This window comes from Aplidium turbinatum, chromosome 1 (genome assembly GCF_918807975.1).
Source record: "Aplidium turbinatum chromosome 1, kaAplTurb1.1, whole genome shotgun sequence".
NCBI lineage: Eukaryota > Metazoa > Chordata > Ascidiacea > Aplousobranchia > Polyclinidae > Aplidium > Aplidium turbinatum.
Genome location: NC_137472.1, coordinates 20214845 through 20237945, shown reverse-complemented (window position 1 = coordinate 20237945; position 23101 = coordinate 20214845). Strand labels below are relative to the sequence as shown.

The following is a 23101-nucleotide window of genomic DNA, read 5'->3' as shown; positions in this document are numbered from 1 at the left end:
TTTTAGTATAATAAGGGCCTAAATCATCTTCTTAATGGGCAAGTACGTGCAGTGAACTTTAGCAACTCAAAAAACACTTTACTGAAACGCAAAAATCTATTATTTGTGGGCCCCTGAAATGGTGGGCCCGATGTCCGGGCCCACTTTACACGGCACTGCTTGAAACCTATAAAAGTATTGACGCCTACGGTACTAAGGTAAAAAAATTGGGGGCCCCCAAAGCCAGGGGGCCTGAGGCCTGTGCCTCGTGTGCCTCATGGTTAATCGGGCCCTGGTAAGACCTGATGAAACATTGCATCACCACCTTTGAACACCTGTTTGAATTGCGTGACAATGTCTTTCATTATTGCGTCACAGTTACTGTTTACGTGAGTTTGAGATATCGCAAATTATTCTAGTCATTCGTAAAATGGTTGCTTGAAAGTTGGCCGCATACTTAACTGTTTGCTTAGTGCTTGCCAGCTGGACGAAAATTCCGTCTTTTATCTAAGTAATTTGGATTGCAGTGACAAGTTTTTAGTGGTGTATCGCGTTGCACCCCATTTTCGACAGCCATGTGGCTAATTTTACAGAAATACAATTTTAAATAGACGGTTTCAAAAGAGTGTTTCTTCGGTCATTACATACAGACGAACGGATCCGGGAATCTTATGTTACAATTTTCCCACGAAGAGATTATGGTTTACCGCTGTGACCACCTTGAGGGCCCATGTCTGTGATTGTTGGGGTATATTAGAGCAAGGGCAGGGTAAGCCTATATCATATGAGGTAGGCTAAGTGACATATTTATCCTCCTTCATATTTAGTATTATATTGTGCATAGCCTAAAATTAAATAATAGTTTTATTGCAGCCTGATAGCCTACTATTATTGCGCACAGATGTCCAATTCTGCAGTAAAATGTTGCATGGTGTGCAAAACGCTCAAGCAAACATCACGCGTTTTGCCCAAGACAAAGGGGGCCCGGAGTGAAGAGGTCCCGGAATGACTCTTCGTACCCCTAGTGAAAATTTCTCTCAGAAGCCCTGCATGCAGCACATCATACTGATATGCCCAACACGTGCATCAAGGATCCGAAGTGTTCAACGCCCGTACAAAGGCTATTCAACCGTAGCCTACCCAAGCAGGTTGGCTGAGATTCTTTTCTGGAAACATAGGTCTAGCGTCGGGGACAAAGGAGTAAAGTCTGAAGGTAAGGTGTTGTGTGTCCACTCGATCCTCTTTCCAGGTGTTGGTGATCCAAGATGAAGCGCTGGTGTTATGTTTCAGTAACCATTGGACTTGAGCAATAAAGGAGCTTCTTGATTTGAGGCGTTTCTTTGTCGGTGGTCTGGTGATGTAGGTACGTGTGGAACGCATGGAGTGGTTCCAGTGACCAGCGAGCCAAGCAGAGTGTGGAAGCTCTGCGGAGTAGCTCGGTTGGGGCGATAGGCTACCCGAAAGAACTGGTAGCTATACCTGAAACCAGGTGTAGGTTTTAAGCATCCCGATACATTATACGCAAGGCGTTCTTAATGGGTTTGTCGAGCAAGTGAGTAGGAGCACTACGGTTCCATACAGGGGCGCAGTATTCTGTGGTGGAATGGGCAAGAGCCAGGGCTGTCGTGCGCAAGGGCTCACAGTCGAAAGCCTGCATGTTCGACTCCAGCCACCCGCACTTGCTGTTGTTTCTCTGGGCAAGAAACTTTACGATAATTGCCTCTACCCAGTGATCGATTTCGAGTAATGGGTAGTACCAAATTTAAGTCATAAGTAAAGTAGACAACCGGAAACAGACATTGCCGTCGGCTGCAGCGTGGGTCAGGTGTACGTCGGAAGGCGTACACCAATGCATAGCGCTCAAGTCCGCTTTCCCGCAATGCAGGATAAAGATAAACAAACAAGGTACCCGGACATTTTGCCGAAAGACATTTTGCCGAAACCCATTTTGCCGAAAGACATTTTGCCGAATGGACATTTTGCCGAAACTCATTTTGCTGAAAGGACTAAATGCCGAATGGACAAATTGCCGAAATTATACAAATGTATTATATGTATTATCATAACCTAATAACACATTACGCAGCTCGTCGGGAATGTCACCACCATCGGGGGCTTTGCGTTTTCTTCTGACCATTTTCGCTAATGTATCGACCTTGGGTAGACTACCAGATGCTGCCAGGGGAAAATCTTGTGTGCAGTTCTGGATAACGTTGCTGGTAGATTCTTCGGAATTAACGGCGCGGTTTTGAATTGCTGAAATAGTCTTCACAACAACCGTACGTGATGGATCAGGAGCGTGAGAATGAGGTGAACACTGACCTTGAAGAACGTCGCAAACTGTTTTCATCCTACTTGAACACTCTTTGCGTTTTTCACATCTCCAGTAGGCTACGACTTGTCACGTATGCGTTTATCAAGGACGTATGCGAAACCTTCATGAAGAATTCTACGGTTGCCTTTAATATTCGGAATGAATGCCGTAATTGGCATAAACTGAGCACAAGATGGCAGCAAACAGAAATAATAAAAAACTTCAGTTGAATTTCAAAAAACAGGTGAAATAAGCAGTGCTGGTATAAGCAAACGTCTAATACTGATCTCCAAAAACTGTGGAGACTGCATATATACTTATAGATGAGACTTGGTGTCACTTCAAACTAACACTGATTTCCAAAAACTGTGGAGACTGTATATAAAGCAATTTTTAGGCAAACAACAGTAGCAAAGTAATTACTATTTGAAAGCCAATGCTTGCATAATGCATAGTAACGAGACTTTGTGTCACTTCAACGTAATTTTTTTCCAAATTGTTTCGGCAATTTGTCCATTCGGCAATTAGTCCTTTCGGCAATTTGTCCTTCGGCATGATGTCCTTTGGGCAAAATGTCATTCGGCAAAATGGGTTTCGGCAAAATGTCCGCGCACGCGTGCGCAAAGTTGTTGCAGTTGCGTCCCAGCTCGCACCTGCCAGTCGACGAATAAGGGCAACGCATGATGTAACTTTTGCGGAGTGACTCCATGTAGTGTCCATAGCCTACGTGAGAGTCTTGTCCAAGCTAACACCGAGGTAGACTGGTGTAGGGTTAAAGGGCAGGATTTTTCTATTGATGTTGATGTTCAAGTCACATTTTGCTTCCTTGTTGTTCAGATCGAAAGCAGAAATACATGTGAAAACGGTAGCCTGCTAAAAATTAAACTAGCCAACAGTGAAAAATAGGGCGGTTGTTCTCGTGTTGTTTTCCTGGATCGATGGCAGTCTTAGTTTTGCTGGATGCAGACCTACTACTTAGGTTTATGAACAACAAAAAGATAGCTTAAAGTAGTCAAAGATTTTAGAAATTGGGGACCAACACTAGCCTACGTATTTTTTAATTAAATTTTGCCACAAAAACTGGTTTTTGGCAATAATTACTGTTGTCATAGCAAAAATTTATGCTTTTTTCACCTCGATGTAGACAAAATAACTAGAAATAATAATTTGCGCTGATAAACAAAATAGATAACAATTAACTCATGTTAGAAAACCATAATAGCAATAAAACGATAAAAACTTCAAATATCACACGCAATGGGTGAGGTTGACCACTGAACCAAAGAGGATAAAGATTTTCGTAGCTTAATGCAGGAACTCATAAAACACCTTTATCTTTAAAATAAGTAAAGTCTGCAGATCGCAAAACAGTAAACATTTACTCTACTGATTTTGAACCTACTGGCTTTAGCTATCAGCTGGCATCAAAAGATAAAAACGATCAAGACTTTAATGTGAACGAAAGGCGATAACCAGTGACGCGGGAACTATTTTTCTCTAGGGGGAGCTGAAGCTGCCGTAGTGTTGTCAGCTTCTGGGGGGCTTCGCCACCCAGACCCCCTTATGTGGGAGGGTTAACTGTTTAGGAAATTGAAATGCAAACGAACAAATTAGAAAGTGATATGAAACCGACGGTTTATGGAAATGAGCTTTCACACGCTTCCGAAGATTGATTTTCGCTCAGGTGTTTTCTCTATGAACTGTGTCATGAGTTCTTTGACATCGACAGTTTCCAAAATGTTTTGGTGGACATGCATCAACGCAAGATGAGTAAGTCTTTTTTGTGTCATTGAGCTTCTCAACCACGTTTTCAGGCGTCTAGAGCAGAAAAAGAACGTTCTGATGATGCAGCTGAAACCGGGAGGCAAAGGCAGAGCTCCACGAATATTCGCGTTTCTTTGAAAAGATACGGTATAGTGTTTGAGGGTTTAGTTGCGATAATATCTCAGCGACCTTTTGAACGGATTTGGGGTTTTTCCACGTAGCCTACAACATTGCTGAGCAAAGTAAGTTCCGTTTGTAGGCGATCTTTTCTGATGGCATCGGGTAAGCTGATCTCAGTATCAGATCTTTCCTTATCGTTTGCACAGCTCAGAAGGGCCTTCTCTCTGTTGGCTGCTGTAAGCAGATCCGCCTGGTCGAATCTTCGATCAAGCTCAGCTTGTACCAAATCAAGGGCTTCGATGTAGGCTTTATTGTCGTTTCCACGCTCCTTCTCCCGCAGACGACAAAGCATCCGATTCTTCTGTGTTTCCAAATCGAGTTTTGCTCACTCGGGGATCCTTTGGCGTCTTTAGGATGATTGATTGATTGAATCTTTATCCTCAGACTGGGAAAGCTTCTTGCAGAGCTTAATCCAGGCAGTTTCGCATACTTGTAGAGGCTTTGGATCACTGACGCAGGCCGGTCACCGAGATTGACAGAGTGAAGTTTCCGATAGTTGAAGTCTTGTTGCCGGGGATTTATTCCATCCATTAGATATGCCGCAGAATAGAGAGCAATTCTTAACGTGCGTTGCTCAAGCGCACACCCCGAGAGTCGAACCAGCGCCGCTTGATTTTGAAGTTTCTTCGTTCCAGAAGTCACGCGCTAACCAACTGAGATTGACAGGCGCAAAGACGTTCGCTACTTTCATAAGCTTAGAAACGGATTCATCTTTTCTGAGATTTTTGATCCGTTCGTGGAGAATGGTGATTGATTTCAAAGCTGAAGTAACAGAGATCTTCTTGTTTTGGAGCTGCCTTGCGACGGCTTCTGCACTCTGCAGGCTGAAAAACTTCGCCGCTGCAGGTAATCGCAAAATAAAGCCGCATCGTGCGTGCTTGTTTTACCAAGCCCAATATGTTTGCAAGTGCGTCTCCTCTCATTGCAATATCTTCTGTCATGTCGGTCAGATATGACAAAGCAATATCATGTATTATTGTAATGTTCAGCAGTACGCGTGAAATGAAAATATTGCAGAATGATGTCCAATAAACGATGGACCGCCGTGTTAGTAGGAAGGGTCGCTACGCTACTACCGCTACCGCGAGGTGTTCCCTGTGATTGACGACTCTTTCTCGCAAATGATGAGCGATGCGCGACTGCACGTAACAGGAACTCGATTCCTCGTAGCAATTATTGTTCAAAATTTTTTCCAAAATTATGTTATGTACCTCAAATTGTAAGAATTTTCTAAGGGGGCTGAAGCAAATATTGAAAATTCCAGAGGGGCTGAATTTGCTCTAGGGGGGGGCTGCAGCCCCTTGAGCACCCCTACTTCCCGCGCCCCTGGCAATAACGATATCATAACGCGTTTGTAAACACTGCATGCAGTGCTGTATTCGTAAAAATAGCACAGGGTATACTATCAGATTTGCCAAAATGATATATAATACTAATCTTTATTCTACCATATGAATACATTCCAAACAGCTTGCCGAGAAGAATCTACATCTTTATCCTCTTTACAAATTTGGGATCTAGTATCCTTAGCTGATCGGTGGTTTAGCAGCCAGGATCTTACATATTTTTAGCGGTAAATTAAGCCACAGGTAGTCCATTGCAATTAATAAACATCAAACATGCTCTTAGACCTTAGATAATATTGTTCATTAAATTGAAACCACGTTCACATTCTGCTGTCGCATAAGGTAAAGTGGAAATAGCGCTGTCAAGAGAGACTTTAAATTATTGGGCACAATTTCAACTTTTTCACTAAAGTCTTTTAACCCTTGGATTGACTGTATTTCATTAATGTCAAAGCGTTTACAAATATTCTTCTCCTCGCCTCTGCGAGGAGAATAATAAAGCCATTCTCTAATATTTTGTTTTTCGATCGGTGGTGTTAGGGGTGTGGTTGTCATTCAATGTTTTTTTAGACAATGGTTTTCGACTCTTCAGTCAATGTTTGTATTGTAGTATCCCAGCCAGCAAGCCTATATGGGCCCCACATGGGGACCCATATGAGCTGATGTACGGGCCCCATGTGAGATGCCCATATGGGGCCCATACACATTGTGTCCGCGGGCATCACATTGCCCCCATATAGGCTGCCCATATTCATTTATGGGTTTCATGTGGGTTGCTCACACTCAAACCACAAATCTAATATGGGCTGCCCATATGAAACCCATAAATCTAATACAGGCTGCCCATATGTATATCAGGTATATAACTGCAGACAGATGCCAAAGTGCAAGCAGTGAACTTTGCGCAATGCATAGCAAGGTGCCCCCAGTAAAGTGCTCAATCGGCGTAAGTCAAGAGCGTCAACTGCAGACAGCGCACACGATGATGATCTGTTTTATTTTGATCAACAACGCACGAGTAGGTATATAGCTCCATGTGACATTTTCCTATTTGTGGTACGTAAGCACAAAAAATAGTACTACTGCCAACCTTGCCAAAGTGCTCCAACTGCAAGCAGTGAGCTTTGCGCAATGCATAGCAAGGTGCCTCCAGTAATTTTGCTTGTTCAATTTCATTTTGTGTTTGTTTAAAAGATCAATAAAAGTCGTTTGAGACAACTAAAAAATCTCAAAGTCTAGACAAATGCTGATCGAGGTGTATATCATATTAGTATGGGTTGCCCACAAACCTTTGAATCACTGTGTGGGTAGCCCATGGTCTGCCCATAAAAAATGTGGGCAGTCCATGGTCTGCCCATAAAAAATGTGGGCAGCCCATGGCCTGCCCATGAAAAATGTGGGTAGCCCATGGTCTGCCCATAAAAAATGTGGGCAGCCCATCGTCTGCCCATAAAAAATGTGGGCAGCCCATGGCCTGCCCATGAAAAATGTGGGCAGCCCATGATCTGCCCATAAAAAATGTGGGTTGCCCATGTTCTGCCCATAAAAAATGTGGGCAGCCCATGGTCTGCCCATAAACAAAGTGGGCAGCCCATGGTCTGCCCATAAACAAAGTGGGAAGCCCATCAATATTTCATGCTTACCCCATGATCAATAATTTTATGTGGCTAAATTTCTTAAAATGCATTTATATGATCACGCATTTGAAGATTGGAAGTTTTATATTCCACCTTGTCATTTAGCAACACATTCTGCAAGAAAGCCCATATTGGGCGCATATGGCAAAAACAAAAAAACCCACATAAAACCCACATGCCCACAAGCCCATTAAAATAGTATATGGGGCCCATATGGGCTTGCTGGCTGGGATGGTGCAATGTTTCTCGGGAAGAACGCCCCTCCCTTCACATGTAGTATGGTGCAATGTTAATACAATAGATTGAATTTCGCTTTTAGCAGCATGATCGTTGCTTACTTCACAGTGTAGATTTTAACGACCTGTTTCAGCCTGATGCTGCAATTTCGCTGTGGTAATAGCGAGTCGCACTAGCTTTCGGAACACAGCTCTTTAGTCATGTGCTATGAGGAATGGTGGTGAAATCAGCGAGTCGTTGTTTTATGCGGCTCTTTTGTTTGGCTTGAAACTGCTGTCTTGAATGCTGTCTGTGAGTTTTTGTGTTGTTAGACGTCGTTTCTGTGAAAGTTTGTTGAATCCGTAGATTAATAAATTAAGTGACCTAGTTCTTCCCTTTCGGCACGGTTGTGCCAAAAGGAAAGAAAAATTCCAAATTCCAGAAAAGCAAATTTCATTTTATGAGCGACGACGCGGACCGTGAAGTACAGAAAGTCTTCAAAGACCTGGATTTTTAGTCCGCCTCTTTCGACGCTCACGACCCCTACGAGACGCCATTTTAAAATGACAAAAATCCGAACCTTGCCGGCTACAAAACTGCCCACTACGGAACGACGACATGTGTACCACCAAGAACTGTGTCTACAAGATCATATGCAAGAAGTGTAGGGAAAACTACATGAGCAGCACGATCCGCCCAGTCCACTCTCGCCTGAAAGAACACCTTAGCTCAGATAAAAGTTCGGTCTTTGTCTCTTTGATCATCAACAACAGTGCCTCGCCGACTTTGAATTTACAATCATTATCAGAGAAAATGACGCGATACAACTGATTGATTGAATCTTTATCTTCTGAGAGGAATTGCGCTTCAAAAAGCCATTTTCATAAATAGACAGAGTCCAAAGATGAACAACGCGTCGAAAACGTTTGAGTTTTTTTTTCAATTATGATTTATCTCTTTGTAATAAAACATGTAAAACTCGCTAAATTGACTTTGTTTAGATTGTCTATGGTTCAACAAAGCAAACTCTCTACCAAAGTTTTATCAATTTAATGAGCATGCCAAATTTTCTTGCTAGCTTATACTGTGTGATATAAGTTCCGGGGTAAATGACCCCAATGTTCATGACAATTGCCAATATTTTTTGATTAAATTTTTTTATGCTTTTGGCTTTCATTCCGAGCAAAGAATTTGAAGTAGCTATGACATAATAGACCTCTATGTTGTAGTAGCTATGACCTGTGTTATAGCTTAGCTATAGGTCTATAGGTAACCTATTAAGACCTATGTTTGCTATCACTTAGCCTAGCCTACTTTTGTGTTGTTTTCCAAACTGGTCAGAGAGTCTATTGAAGTGGTCCACTTTTCCATATCAATGCCGTGAAAACACACTATATTATCATATATATTACGCCTGTAGGGGGCTCAAAATTATTTTGGCCCTGCTGGGGACCATAAAAAGCTTAGCACAGCAGTGATCATCGGAAGGTCCTTATTCAAATAGAATAGTTCGTAACAATGTTTTTGAAAACACTAACTGCATTAGTGACGTATTCTTGGAATGTCACTGTTATTTCTTGTTTTGCATTTGCGTCTTTAAAACAGAAAAGTTTCTGGTGCACGAATTGCCGAGTTTAAGTGGCCACCAATCAGATATACTTCATAATTCATAAATTTTCAGACCAACCCTATGCAAACATTATTTTCAAAAAATAATAAATTTTGTTACTGTAACTTGAAAATGATTGGGGGGCACCTTCCCTCCGTTTCGAACGAAAACGATCTTAAGTAGAAGCTTATTTATTTTTGCTCTTCTACTCAGTTCTACAGTAGCCTATTACGCAGAAATCCTTTGAAGATCTTTGCTTTTTGTAGAATGTGCAAGTCTTCATGCATAATTAGCACAATAAAATGTTTAAACTAGCTTAAACTTTAAAGGTTCAAGTGTGTGGATGATGCTTATGTGGTTGTAGATATACCCGATGGGTTCAGATGCGTTCAAGGCGCTGAAACGTACTAAAAACACGCAATAGAAGTTCAGCTGTTAACCGAAAGGTATAGGTCTAACGTAAATTTGGTATTAAATTTTATGTGTTGGTGGAAAGTTAGATAATGCTGCAAGCATACAAGATTGTATGAACTGTGAGTTGCAAGCACAGTTTCAAGGTTCAGTTCAGTTCAATTTGTTTTTATTTCTGGCCATCACAACGAAAAACAATATAGCCTATGCTAAACACAGCGGAGGTCTAGAAAAAGGAAGAAGCAACAAGGCCAAGCAATAATACAATATGTGGACCTACATAACCTGCACAGAGTGATAAACGAGCGGTTGAAACATTGAATCAAAGGAAAGAAAAGTGAGCCAAAAATAGTAAGGATGAATTCAGGGGCGCCGGAAGCGGGGGGGCAAGGGGGCAATGGTGCCCTTTTAAAGTCATGTAAGCTACTGCACATTTTGCAATATAACAATTTCTGCTATTCGCTTTTAGCCTAATTATTATGATCTTTCATTTTTGCTTCAAAATAATATTTACGGCAAAAAAATTTGCAACACAGTAGGCCTACAAGCCTTAAAACTCGTTTTTTTTCGACAGCCATCGTGGCCTACCGGGAGCTCTTCCTCGGCAGCCAAATCTGCGTGCTTGGAGGCCAAAATAAAAATAACGATATCACAAGTAGCCTAAATAGAATTAAACTTGCAACAATGCTAAAATGATCACTTAGCGTTGTTGAAGTCTGGGCCTGGGCGACGTCCTACAATAGAATCGTTGCACCACGCAATAACTGCTTTATCGGGATTGTAATCCAGTACTGCGGGACCATCTAACGACACTCGCACGAGTGTCTCCAATGTGGCTGATTTTAAAGAAGTTCGCCACTCCCCTAGAATTCGTTTTAGCAACGAAAAACAACGTTCGACATGTGTTGACGATGACAGCAAGGTAATAAAATAAGTATTTCAATGATGTGAAGGACATTATTAAACGAAGCATGATTTTTGCAAAATATGATCAAAAAATGTTTTTCCCTCGGATGTCAACTAACCTAGTTCTCCTTATTAACAACGATTCAATGTCCGACAACATCGAATCGACATAAAAACGACAATATTGCCAGCCGATGTAAATTAGCACTTCGGATTAAGACATTGTTGAAATAAACGTCGGGAATTACAAACAAGACTTTCAGCGCTGGTGATCGCAGATGGATATATTCCATCAATAACAAATATTCCCGTACAATGCAACAGTGGCGATTATGACGCGCTAACCTAATTTTGCGTCACTCTTTGATACTACATATTTTCGACAGTTAATCCACAAACATTCTATTGCGAAATTAAATAGTTGGCTAGAAGAGACCGGCGGCCAAACTTGGCCGATTGAGGAGGTAGCACCGGCGGTCATTCAAGCACTACTCAGAGGCCATGGCCGCAGGCTGCTTTAAGGCTTGACAGTAGGTTACATCATTATAACATAGCATGGTGCCCTTCTTTGTATACCGGACACTTGTAGGCTATCATTACTCAATACATAGTGAGCTGATAGATTAGCATTATCGCTATGTCTTATCTTAAAACTTGAAAAAAATTGGCCTTTTAATAAACAAAAATGCCCTTTTTTCGTAATCTTGCCCCCCCAGACAAAAATCGTTCCGGCGCCCCTGGATGAATTACTTTTAGGTGTCGGCTATAAGGTATAGTTGTAAAAGTGTTGATATTGCGGTAGGTAAGCGTGTATAATCAATACAAGAATTCAACTCAAGTGTTTCCATGGGCTTATTCTTTGATGCTCTGATTAGTAACTTTGCATTGCAAAAGGGCCGGAAATGAATGAATTGAATTTTTTGTTGAGTTATTTTTTGCCTGCATTTCTTTGCCTGTAGCCAATGCTACAATTTTTAGGAAGGAATTCAGTTTTACGCTGAAGAAAACGTCAAGGTCAGTGTAAGACAAACATGCAACGCATGATACAAACTTGTTGTTTTAATTGTTGCTGAAAACTGTTTTCGACAGTTTCCCGACCAGTTCTTTCTGGCGGAGGCCCTGCGTGTAGGTGCTGTATGTTAATTGATTGAAACCACAATACATCATTAATACCAATATTTAATGAACAAGAACCTCAGCACTTTTATAACTGTTGACTTTATGAACGAAAAAATTTAGTAATGACAAAACAAACGTTGAAGCAATAAAGAAAGAAAATATTAGAAAGTAACAAGGCTATTTCAACTTGTTTGTATTGTCGCCATTTTTCAAAATCCGTCGATTGGAGGCGTGCACTTCACATGAAATCTGGCATTAGGCACAGAATGAGACTGTTTTCGAAACAACGGTTTTGATCTTTTAAAGCTCGTAAACCTGGCATTGTGTTTTAATACCAGAGAGAAAAAGGATCCGCAAGCAATCCAACACGCTTAGCGTTTGCATGAGAAACTGTTTTCTTGTTTTTTTTTTCAATGAGCTCTGGTAACTCTGACTGATTAGTGTCAAATCATCCGTTGAGAAAAGGTATGATTAAAACAAACAACTTCATGGTAACGAAAATGCCGAAGGAAGCTACAACCCACGCTTTTCACAATACAAGGTCATGCAGAAGTCGCGCAGTCTTCTCGAAAACCGCTCGTTTATTATGCAACTTGCATTGCAGGTCGCAGTCGTTTGAGAGTTATTAAATTACCAAAACGATTCTCCTGTGAAACCATGAGTTTGTTTGTCGTTAATATTGCTCATGCCATAATTATACTTGGAAAGTTACGAAATGACATGTAGTTAGAAAACAACGACCGCAGTGTTTAGATGGAAGCTTGTTTATCCCACTATAAACCAGTAGTCTAAACCCATTACATTGTAGACAACAAGATGCAGCATAGATACTTTTCACGTTAACTTCTCCTTAATCGATTTGCGTCACGCTTTTTCTGCTTTGCTTCGATAAACTAATGTTTATTTATTGGATTTAGGCCAATGGCAAAGCACAGGAAAATGAAAGCCTCACTGCTAGCCTACATTGCTTTCATCAAAATATCATGCTCCGATGCTCGTATGGTAGCTATTATGTGTACTTTTACTAAATGGCAGATAAATTTATTTGCACTTAAATCAACTTGAAGTAGATGTGGGACTGGGACCTTCAAATAAAAATGTACGTTTTGATTTTATCTGTCATACTTTTACTGTAAATAAACCTGATGAAAGTTGTGGGCCGTGAATAACCGGCCGTCAGGAATAAACGTTTCAAGTTTGAATCAAAATAAAGGTGGTGTTCAACATCACCAGGTAAATTGGTATTTGCAAAATGGCGTTTTACATTCTTATTTTTAAAAGCAATATGTAGTGAATTCGTGTAAAGTGGCATTGATAATCACATTGATTGTCTGATATCACAATCTATTTATTTATTTATTACGTTCTAATTACGTGTTTAACAAGGTTGCATTTGTGAAAAACTAAAAACACCAAAAGTTGAATATGCTGTTCATTGCGTTCTTACACTAGTTTCTTTTAATTTTTAGAGCTATTTTTTTCTATTTCGAATTTCATAAACCAATGTCGTATTTCTTCTATAGGTAGGCTACGTAATAGTTTGATTGTTTTGTAATTTTTTATATATTATTCTGACAAGCAACATTCAGCTTTACAGTAATTTATTTTTTTTAAAAGTTGAATTAGAACTCCACAAGTGATTCTCATCCGGTTGATCAAAACTTTCTTTTTCGTTTGCATGAATGTAACATCGCAGAGTTTGGATATTGCCCAAAATCGATTCCACTCGATTGCAATCACTCCATCGTCGTCTGTTGGGGTACAACAGCTGGATTCAAAACTACATCTAATAAATTTATTTGTTTTTCTGTTTTCTGTCACGGACACTGTCAAGTGCTTGTCTTCATGTTTACCGTCTTATTTTCTTGTAAAGGATTTTCCAAGTGAAACTGCCCCGTAGTCGTTTTTCTTTGCCATTTAATATAAAATGCCTGACGTAGGTTTGCCAAAATTTTATAAGTTCTCGCTTGAAATTTATTGGCTGCTAGCTTGAAAAGTGTTTGCAGTGTAGCTGGAGATACCAGATCTTCACTCACTGTACGCTGTTAAGTTGTAAAAAAGTGATTACTTGCTAGTTGTACGTATAAATTTGTCTACCTCGTTTGCATATGGGAATGTGCGTGTTTACTGGTTTTGATAAATAAAAACGTAACAAAAGCAAGTAAAATAACTAATGCAAAAAGATTATAATAAAATCAACAACTAATTAAAGTTTTGTTTACAAAGAAAAAGACTCAAGCTTAGATATGTTTGAAAGATTATGATTTAGAATATATTGGTTTAACATAAGTACTGCTTGAGAAATAGTAATTTGAAAATGAAAATGAAACGCATCGGGTTTCTTCGTTTCATTTATCATCAAAATGCCTTTCTTCCAAACGAAGTGAAATAACAGGAAATGTGCAATTAAGTATCTTAATGTGTTTTCTCATTATGCTGACCGGAGTTGTGTGCAAAGTTGACTTGGCAACGACAGATTGTCAAGTTGCATTGGCAAATGAACTTATCTGTTTTGAATCTGATCCGCCGTTAAGTCGTGGAACTTTCTCCTTCAACGAACGGGTTTAGGTTTGTATTTTATTTTGCTTTTTACTTTCTTTTGTTTTGCTTGCTTATAAATTGCAAGATATTGACCAACATTGTGGCATTGGAGGCATTGGATGCAGACAAGAACGAGGTAAGATACCGAGTGCACTCTTCTTGATGGTCTTGCACCACCAGTAGCCTAGCCCTGGTAAATGACCAGATGAAGCAATGTGTGAAGGTGGGACAGCACCAAACGAAAACCACGATAGCAAACAAAGCCTGGATTGGTTGACATACAGGCATGATGAATTAGTGTCAAAGCAAAGTGAGCTTCATAACCCTTTCAAAATTTGAAAAATAAAAATCATTGTGATTATTTTAATAATGACAAAATATTTGAACACGAGTTGATGTTTTTCAGCACTGTCACAATAGTCTATAAGTTTTTATGCTCTTAGCCTCATTTTTCTAAGTGACAGCAAATAAATTGATTGGTTACTTAATGAGCAATGAGTATGCTTAAAAAGTAAAACATTGAAGTGACAAAATAATTGCTTGACTGCTGCGGATAGTTCACAAAAAAGTGAGGCAAAAAAGCTTGTTGTTCAGTACAATTTTTTCGTTAAATGGTTGTGGATGTACGATTACTACATTTGAACAATGCTTTAATATGAAACATTTACGAAAATGGAAAATACGTAAATTCTTCAGAGTTTAAATTTGCAAATATAAATTGTTGTATTAAGTGACCCAAAACATTGACATTTCAATAGTCTGTACACTTTATTCGCACCATACAATAAAAAATAAAAAAAGATAGTTCAACAAGTTACAAACATTTAACGTAATAATACACAGCAGTAAGGCTCTAAAACCGAACTTCCTTCTGATATGATTCCGACATAATCGTATAACAACGTGTTAATTTTCCTTCATACTGAAGTTAGGGATGGTACTGTCCCTAATTGAAGTATGCCGAAAAGGTAAACAAATACGTGATTAAAAGGTATTTATTTTTGGTTTAAATAATTTCTGCGACTGAAAGATTTTTAATGTTGGTCGTTATTTCGTCCGATTCTCTTTTAGATTTTTTTAAAGTTGATGCACAAGTTCTTAGCTTCTCAAAGATCCTGTAGGATTTCATATATTTTGCATAACTGGTGGCAACTTGATTGGATTCTATAAAATTCATATTTTCTCAGTTTTCACAGCTTGATAATCGCAGCTTACTGTACTGTATAATTATGTCTAATGAGATTTAGTCAGCTTGTACAGAACAGTTTGCAACAGGCGATGCAATATCCCTGTGTAGGCCATAAGCCTACAAAGTTCTACTTGGTCTAGGGCAGTGGTTTTCAACCTTTTTGGTGGAACGGAACCCAATGAAACATTCCACAAGCTCGAGGAACCCTTGTTCCATAATTTAATTGCCTTATGCAAAAAACATCGTTTAATTAATAAAATAAAATACTCATGTTCAGATTTATTTAGGCTATGTACAATAAAAATACAAACTGTAAAAATTTACATTTATTCTCATAAAAAATTGCACAAGTCTTTAATATTGGGTCGTGTGTTTAACAGACACACACGAAGTTCATCTTCCACAGACAGCAATTGTGCTCGGCTCTTGTGCTTGATGGTTGACAGAGCTGAAAATCCAAACTCACACAAGTGGGAGGTTAAAAACAGCATAAGTCGCAGCGCTTTCTGAGCAATTGTAGGATATACCTTTTCAACCAACAAGCAGAATGCATCCATATAATAATAAAATAGACCCTCGGATTTGAATGTAAACTTGCGGAACCCTTAGACTAAGGTTCTGCGGAATCCTGGTTGAAAACCACTGGTTTAAGGTCTAGTTATTTTGCGTAATATACGAGTAGTCTATACGTGAAACAATTCAATTAGTCGTTACAGTTACAGTGCATAGTCAGATAAATCTTAAAAGTTTCTTTTTATGTATATCGCAGATTTAAGTATTTTCTGATGAGGACACAGGTACGTGTCGAAAAGGTTTGAGTTGATTTTTTTTAAAATTATGTTATGTCTCTTTGTAATAAAACATGTTAAGCCCCCTAAAGTTACTTCGTTTTGTTTGTTCCACAAAAAGTTTCTGTCTGGTTCAACAAAGCAAACTGTCTACCAGAGCTTTATCAGTAAAATAAACAACACAACAACAATTCATTTACTTTTAGTTTTTGTCAGTGCGATATCTGGGCCTGTTTGGATGTTCGCAAAGTTGATATCCGAGCAAAAATTGCAGAAGTCAAACAAGAAGCTCTTGCAATTTTGTTTTCGATAGAACACTAGTCAAACTAATAAATTTCTTGCGGAACATCTGATGATTTTTTACGGAACACCACTGCTCAGCGGAACACCGGTTAAAAATCACTGCTTTAGAATCTATCTGTTTATGGTTTATACTGTTTATCTTGGAAAGTTTTTTTGGGCTATATTTTCAAAACGAAATTGCCCAATTCAACAATATGTTGCAGACAAGCTACAAAAAATAGGTTTAGCTTAATTACTTTTCTCATAAAAAGGTCTACTGTAGGCTGTAGTTGATAATTTCATTGAGAGCTTTATGTCAACCATGTTTCTCAAACTTTCTGTCGTATGGATTCTGCTGCTAGGTTTTGCTGCTGGTGAGTTTGTATTTGTAGCAGTGCTTTATTGTTGTCTTGTTTAGGGATTTTAAATGGTTTTGTTCATCAGGTTAGCTACCTATGCAGGTAGCTATAGTATTTTATAAACGACTTTTCTGGCGGCTTTCAATGCTCATTTCATAAAACAATGGTTAGCCTATATCATCCTCAAAATCAAATTTATTCATAACGTCAACATTATATAAAATGCTGGCATTAGCAAGGTAACACATTTCTGTTTGTCGTAAGATCAATCATTTCATATCTAGTTGAACATCAAACTTTTACGTTAATCATAAATCAATTTTAATTTAAGAATCGAAGGACCTTCCTTTCTCATAATTGCAATTCCAACAGTCAACTATGCAAATTAACGTGAATTTTTTATATGTTTGCAAATGTCAGCAAGCAATTTGGACCGCGTGTGCCAGGGAAGTGAGAACGGGCTCTCTCACAGCGTCAATTCAACACAGAATTATCGACAACTATTTGACAGATATTGCAATTGTTCCATCGTGAATGGAAATCTTGAAATTACAGGACTAACGGTCGGAAGCTTTGACGTTTCATTTCTTCAGGTAAGATGTCCTTATCTTGTTATTTAGGCTACTACGCAATAAATTCTGTCATAAACTGCCAAAAAAGAACCAAGGTGAAAATTATATATACAGTAGAATATCTTTTTGTAAACTTAGGCTACTTTACAAGAACTCAAATCGCGACCAGTTGGCAATTTATAACTTTGCCATGAAAGTATAATCTTCATAGTCAATCGTAAAGAAAATCAACCATATTTCTGCTTATCGTAAGCTGACGAATGATGGTTAAAAAGTTTCAGAAATCTAAAAGTTATAACAGATCTTGTGCTGTTGAAATAGTGATTGCAAGCAGCTCTCCCGTGATTTGTCACAACCTAATATCCGCCATTTTCAAGTTTTCGAGATAAACGACTTTTTGTGTTTATAGCTGTAAAATTAACAAGGTAAAACACTCGAAGTTGACTTTTGGAAGGCTGGAGCGGACAAGCAAACAAAATTTTTATAAATAAAATTTAAGCCAGGTTTTTGTTTGTTTATTAAAATATGGCGTATATTTGGTTTTGCTAGATAACTAGTTATAAAAAATGTATTAGGTTTGTATGGTAAAACCTAATATAATCTCGATGTTGGCTTTATCCGCCTTATTGGCTTATTTAATGTTATGCTTTTGTATGGTAAAACCTAACATAAGCTCGGTGTTGGCTCCACCTTATTGGTTTATTTAATGTTATGCTTTTGTATGGAAAAGCTTAATATAAACTTTCTGGGTCACAAATCCGAGGCAAAAGCTGTTTGAAGCCTATGGTGTGTGGAACCAAGATAAAAATTACACTGACATGCTAACAAAAGATAAATACAACAGCAAACCAAACTTCAATACGGCTCAGGTAAATCAAATTTTGTAGGAAACAGTTTTAATTTTCTTTAAGAAACCAAAGCCTGTCCTTTTAGTTTAGTCCAGAGAGTTTGATTTGAAAAAGCCTACACAGCAAAAATGAAGTGAAGCAGGTGTGTAAAACCTAAGCGTAGGCTACCGGTAGGCCTACTTAAAATAGCAAGAGTCAACAATACAAGCCTAAATCAAACCTAAAGTAGGCTAAACCTTTGAATTTCTCCCAGAACTGTGTATCATTTCGTCACTGTAATCTGTAGATAACTTTGCTGATATCAGAGAAGCCTGCTAGGTTAAAGGCTATCGCCGATTTGAAATCAGTTGCTGGTAGCCTACTTAATTGCCATGCACTTATTTAAGGCTACCCTACTACATTGGCTACACAGCATCTGGTTTGGTTGATTAGAAATGACCAAACATACTGGGTAGCGTACTCCCAGGCCTCTGCTTTAACTTATGCAAGCTAAGCTATTTAGTGTACCGTACCGTAGGCTACCGCAAAGTCAACTAAGCCATCAGTTCACTAGTACCGGTTGTTACGGCCAATCTCTGTACAAATCAAACGTCATATAAAACCGTTCAAGTCTACTGAATATTACGTCATGGAACTTGCTAGAAAATGTGCCAAAATTGCACCATCGTTCATAGACTTGTGTCAAACTTGTTTGGACTTGTTTGGGCCTGTTTAAACAGGAAATATTACATCAGCTTTAAACACCTGTTGGAATGACTTCATAATTGTCTTTCATTTATTGCGTCACAGTTACTTTCTACGTGAATTTGAGATATTGATATCTATTCTGGTCATTCGTAAAATGATTGTTTGAAAGTTGGCCGCACATTTAACTGTTGGCTTAGTGCTTGCTAGCTGGACAAAAGTTCCGTCTTTTAACCAAGTAATCTGTTCTGTAGTGACAGTTTTCAGTGGTGTACGGCGTTGCACCCCCTCGTTTTCGGTAGCCTCGGGCTAATTTTACAGGAATACACTGTTTGAAAAGAAGTTCAAGTGTGTGTTTCTTCGGTCATTGTATGCAGACGAAAGGATCCGGGAACTTTAAGTTACAATTTTCCCACGAAGAAATTATGGTTTACCGCTGTGACCATAAAAAATAAAAGACGTTTTTGTTAGCTGGTAGGCCAAGAAGCATTTGAAGCACATAAAAAAATAAAAGACGAAGTTTGTAGTTGGTAGGCTAAGAAGCACTTAGAAGCAAAGAAATAATAAAAGAAGATCTTATTGGTTGGTAGTCTAAAGAAGCAAAGAAAATTAAAGACATTTCTTCTCGGTAGGCAACTGAAGAACTTAAAGCTAAAAAGTAAAGACATTTCTTCTCAGTTTGGTACAGAAGAAAAAATAACTTTGACATTCATTGGCAAGAAAGAAGATTAAAGGCAATCCATCTGTGCTTGAAGATTCAAGTGGAAGAATCCAAGCAAGTTTTGTGGACGTTTGGACTTCACATACTCGTACAGCTACGGTATCGTGCATTTAAATTCTTTTTTGTATTTTTACGGTCTTTGCAGTTAAGTTTTTTATAACTACTGTAATTTTGTGTGTTTGTGTAACTTAATTTTTTAATTGTTAAATTTAGCCCTAACATTTAATATGTCTACACTCGGTGGTGACAGGGACTCGACCGCCGTCGACTCGACTGAGTTTAAGCCTGATGATGTTCTTTGCGGTCGGGCAGGCCATTCTGGGGAGGGGCCCATTAACGATGAGGCTAAATCAGTTCGAGAAGCCCGGCATCTTAGACGGGATATTTTGACTGAAATTGGGAAACTTTCTGTAGCCCTAGGTTCTTTGAGTGATAAGCAGGAACTGTTAATTTTTCGATCTAACTTATCTACTTTAGAAGAGGAATTACGGCATTTCCATGCTCTCTTGAGTAAAATTTTTAACTCTGCAATCTTGGCAGAACTTCGTGATAGGGTAGATCCCGAATTTAACTCGTTAAAAAATAACTTCGAACAAAAAGAAAGTGAGTTCTCAGATAGGTTGGATGCTGACATACATCCTGAGGATAGCGCCTCAAATGTAAGCACTAGGATGTCTGAGAGCTCGTCACGGATAGTTGCACAAATTAACCTACAGTTAAGACGAGAGGAGCTCCAGATCCAAGCTGAGGCCGAAGCAAGAGCTGCTGAGGCCATCGCAAGAGCTGAAGCCATACGAGCTGAGGCTGCCGCGAGAGCTGAGGCCGACGCGAGAGCTGCTGAGGCCGCACGAGCAGAGGCTGCCGCGAGAGCTGAGGCCGAAGCGAGAGCTGCTGAGGCCGCCGCGAGAGCCGAAGCTAGAGCTGCTGAGTTCGCACTCAAAGACGCTCAGTTGAGGGCCGAACAACGTAAAGAGGTAGTTTTAGCTGAATATCGTTCTGAGTTGGGCTCCCGGCGTAGCTCTAGGAAGGGCTCTTCTAGGCATTCCAGAAGTGAACATCAATCGCAGTTTAATTTACCTAACCTTTTCCAGACGCCTGTTCAATCTGTAAGTGGACCTGTACAATCCACATGTTTTCCAGCTGTTTCAGGAGGTCTCGGGGCCGCGGCTAAGGGTCTTCCGAAGGCTGTAGAGCCAAGGTCTGCAAATTACAACCGAACTCCTCCCCCAGAGCGTACAGGTCACGGGGCCGCCATTAGCAGTAATGCTTTGCCCCCTTCAAAGTTTTCTGCGCCGCTAGTTGCTGATCGCCCAGCTACACGTAATTTAGGTGGTTGTGAGAGGCGTATCGTGTCTCCTGATTTTAACGTGTTTGAGGATCGTGATCAGGCTGTGCATGTGACTGAGCCCACTCAGCCCCTTAAGGGATATAGCTTGTCTTCTCCCGCTAAATCGAGTTCTCAACAGCAGGATTGCTTTTTTGAATACCAAAATAGTAGGACGTTCTTCGATAAGGCGGCCTTGATTGGTTACGATGGTAATAATATGCCATTTGTCTTCTTTAAAAATCGTGTTATGGCCTTGATGGCAGCTTCGCCCTTTAAGGGAACTCGTTTGACTTTGTTGCAAGCAGCTTGTGTTAGAACAGCTGCACAAACGATTGCTAATTTGGTTTCCGACACTCCTGGCTTGTCAGAGGAAGACAGGATAGAAATGTCGTTATCTCGCTTGTCCCAACGTTTTGGAGTTCGTGGAGGTCTTTTCGCAGAACCAGAAATTAGAAAGTATCGCTATGGTAGCAAATTGACTTCTATCTCTTCCAGTGATTTGAAAGAGTTTAAAGATGAATTGTCGCAGTGTTTGCTTTACGCGCAAGCTTATGGTCAGCGTGATAAATTAGAAGGACGTTTTGTTTTGGATTTGGCTAAACGACTCCCGTTTGACGCTAAGCAGCGTTATCTTGACTTTTTAGGTGATCAGTATGGTAGCACTGAGGAACCTACTTTTCAGAGTTTGTTTGATTTTGTAGTACGGGAGGAAACGCGCAAGTCGACTGATTTTAGCATTATGCTAATGGGCGATTCTGGTGAGTCGCAGCATTTTAAAAAGTTTGGCAAAGGAAAATTGCCTTCATGTCCGGTTAGGCAGACGTCTGTAAAACCCCATGATAATGTGATTTCAGGGAGTTCGCAGTACTCGACTGCTGTTGGCGCACCGCGCGGCGGTGTGGCCAGACATAGTGACATACCGGCGTGTTTTTGTTGTTCGTCACGTGGTCAAGTTGAATATCATTTTTTGTCTAATTGTAAAGAATTTTTGCGCTTGACACCTAAAGATCGGAGAGATGTCATTGTGAAAGCTGGCAAATGCTTGAATTGTTTGCGCCAGCATATGGTTAGAGACTGTAATCATGCAAATAACTGTCGTAAGTGTGGACCTACCAACGATAGGAAACACTATTTTCTTCTGCATGATTTTTATGTGACGTCACGTGATTCTCTGGATTTGGTCGGTAAAGATGAGGCTGGTGCCAGAGTTCCTGTGCGTAATGTTAAGATTGGAAATGTTAAAGCAGCCTTTAACCGCGTTACTGCTGCTCGTGTTTTGAATCCAATGACTGGCAAATCGAAGTTGGTGTATTGTCAGCATGATCCTGGTTCGCAGTTGACCTTTGTTTCGAGTGACTTGGTGTGCGAACTTGGTCTTAAACCGTATGATAAAGCGTCGTTTAAAATGGATACTCTGGCTGGTCAGAAACCTACTTGTGCTGAACTTGTTAAACTCAACATTCAGTCGTTAGAGACGAATGAACTGTTTTGTGATATAACCTCGGTGGTTAACCCAGCTTGGGCTGACGATGTTAAAACTTTACCCCATAAACAAGATTTAAGTGGTTTCCGTCATTTTCATGACGTGAATATGTTTCATTTGAATGATTGTAGTACTGTAGATGTACTGATTGGCAACGACAACGCTTATTTGATGTGTGCAAAAGAAGAGCGTGTTGGTGACAATCGTAGTGAACCGCATGCTTTGCTCACTCCTCTCGGTTGGTTGGCTTGTGGTGGTAAGTCACCCTTAGTTGAAAGCGTTGCTAAAGTGTGCAGAGTGCAGACGTCTTCAGAGTCGGATGTCATCTCTGGCTTTCAGCGTAAAATTGAGTCTCGCGATATGGAAATAGCAGACCTGAATAAAGTCATTCAGGATTTGACTTTGCAAAATGAAACCTGTGAATTGTCTCGCAATGATATTTTGGCTAGAGAACTTGTCGAACCGAATATTGAGTTGAAAGATGGTCGATTTGAGATACCTGTTCCGTTGAAGGAAGATATTGATCTACCTAACAATTTTGTGTTGGCGTCAGATAGAGCTGCTGCTGTAAGAAAGAAGGCTTTAAAACAACCTGAACTTCGTGATTTCCTTACTGACACCATGAAAGATCTTAAATCTAATGGCTATATTGAGCCTGCTGGTGAAGCAGGAAATGTCAAGGGATTTGAATGGTATTTACCATACTTTGTGACGTCACAATTAAAAAAGCGCATTGTTTACGATGGCAAGTCTGAATTTCGAGGAACTTGTGTTAATGATTTAATGTCTTCTTGTCTTGACTTGTCTGACTTGCTAAACCCTCTGG

General features: G+C 39.7%; 1 protein-coding gene across 1 annotated transcript in view; it reads left to right on the top strand.

Annotated features, from left to right (window-relative positions):
• Positions 1–16513: 16513 nt before the first annotated feature.
• LOC145777085 (receptor tyrosine-protein kinase erbB-4-like) overlaps positions 16514–23101 on the top strand; it is a 38412-nt gene continuing 31824 nt past the window's right edge. The window contains exons 1-2 of the mRNA XM_082588376.1: positions 16514–16655; positions 17061–17233. Of these exons, the coding sequence (XP_082444502.1) occupies positions 16595–16655; positions 17061–17233 (234 nt within the window). The 5' untranslated portion in view covers positions 16514–16594. The remainder of the gene's footprint in view (positions 16656–17060; positions 17234–23101) is intronic.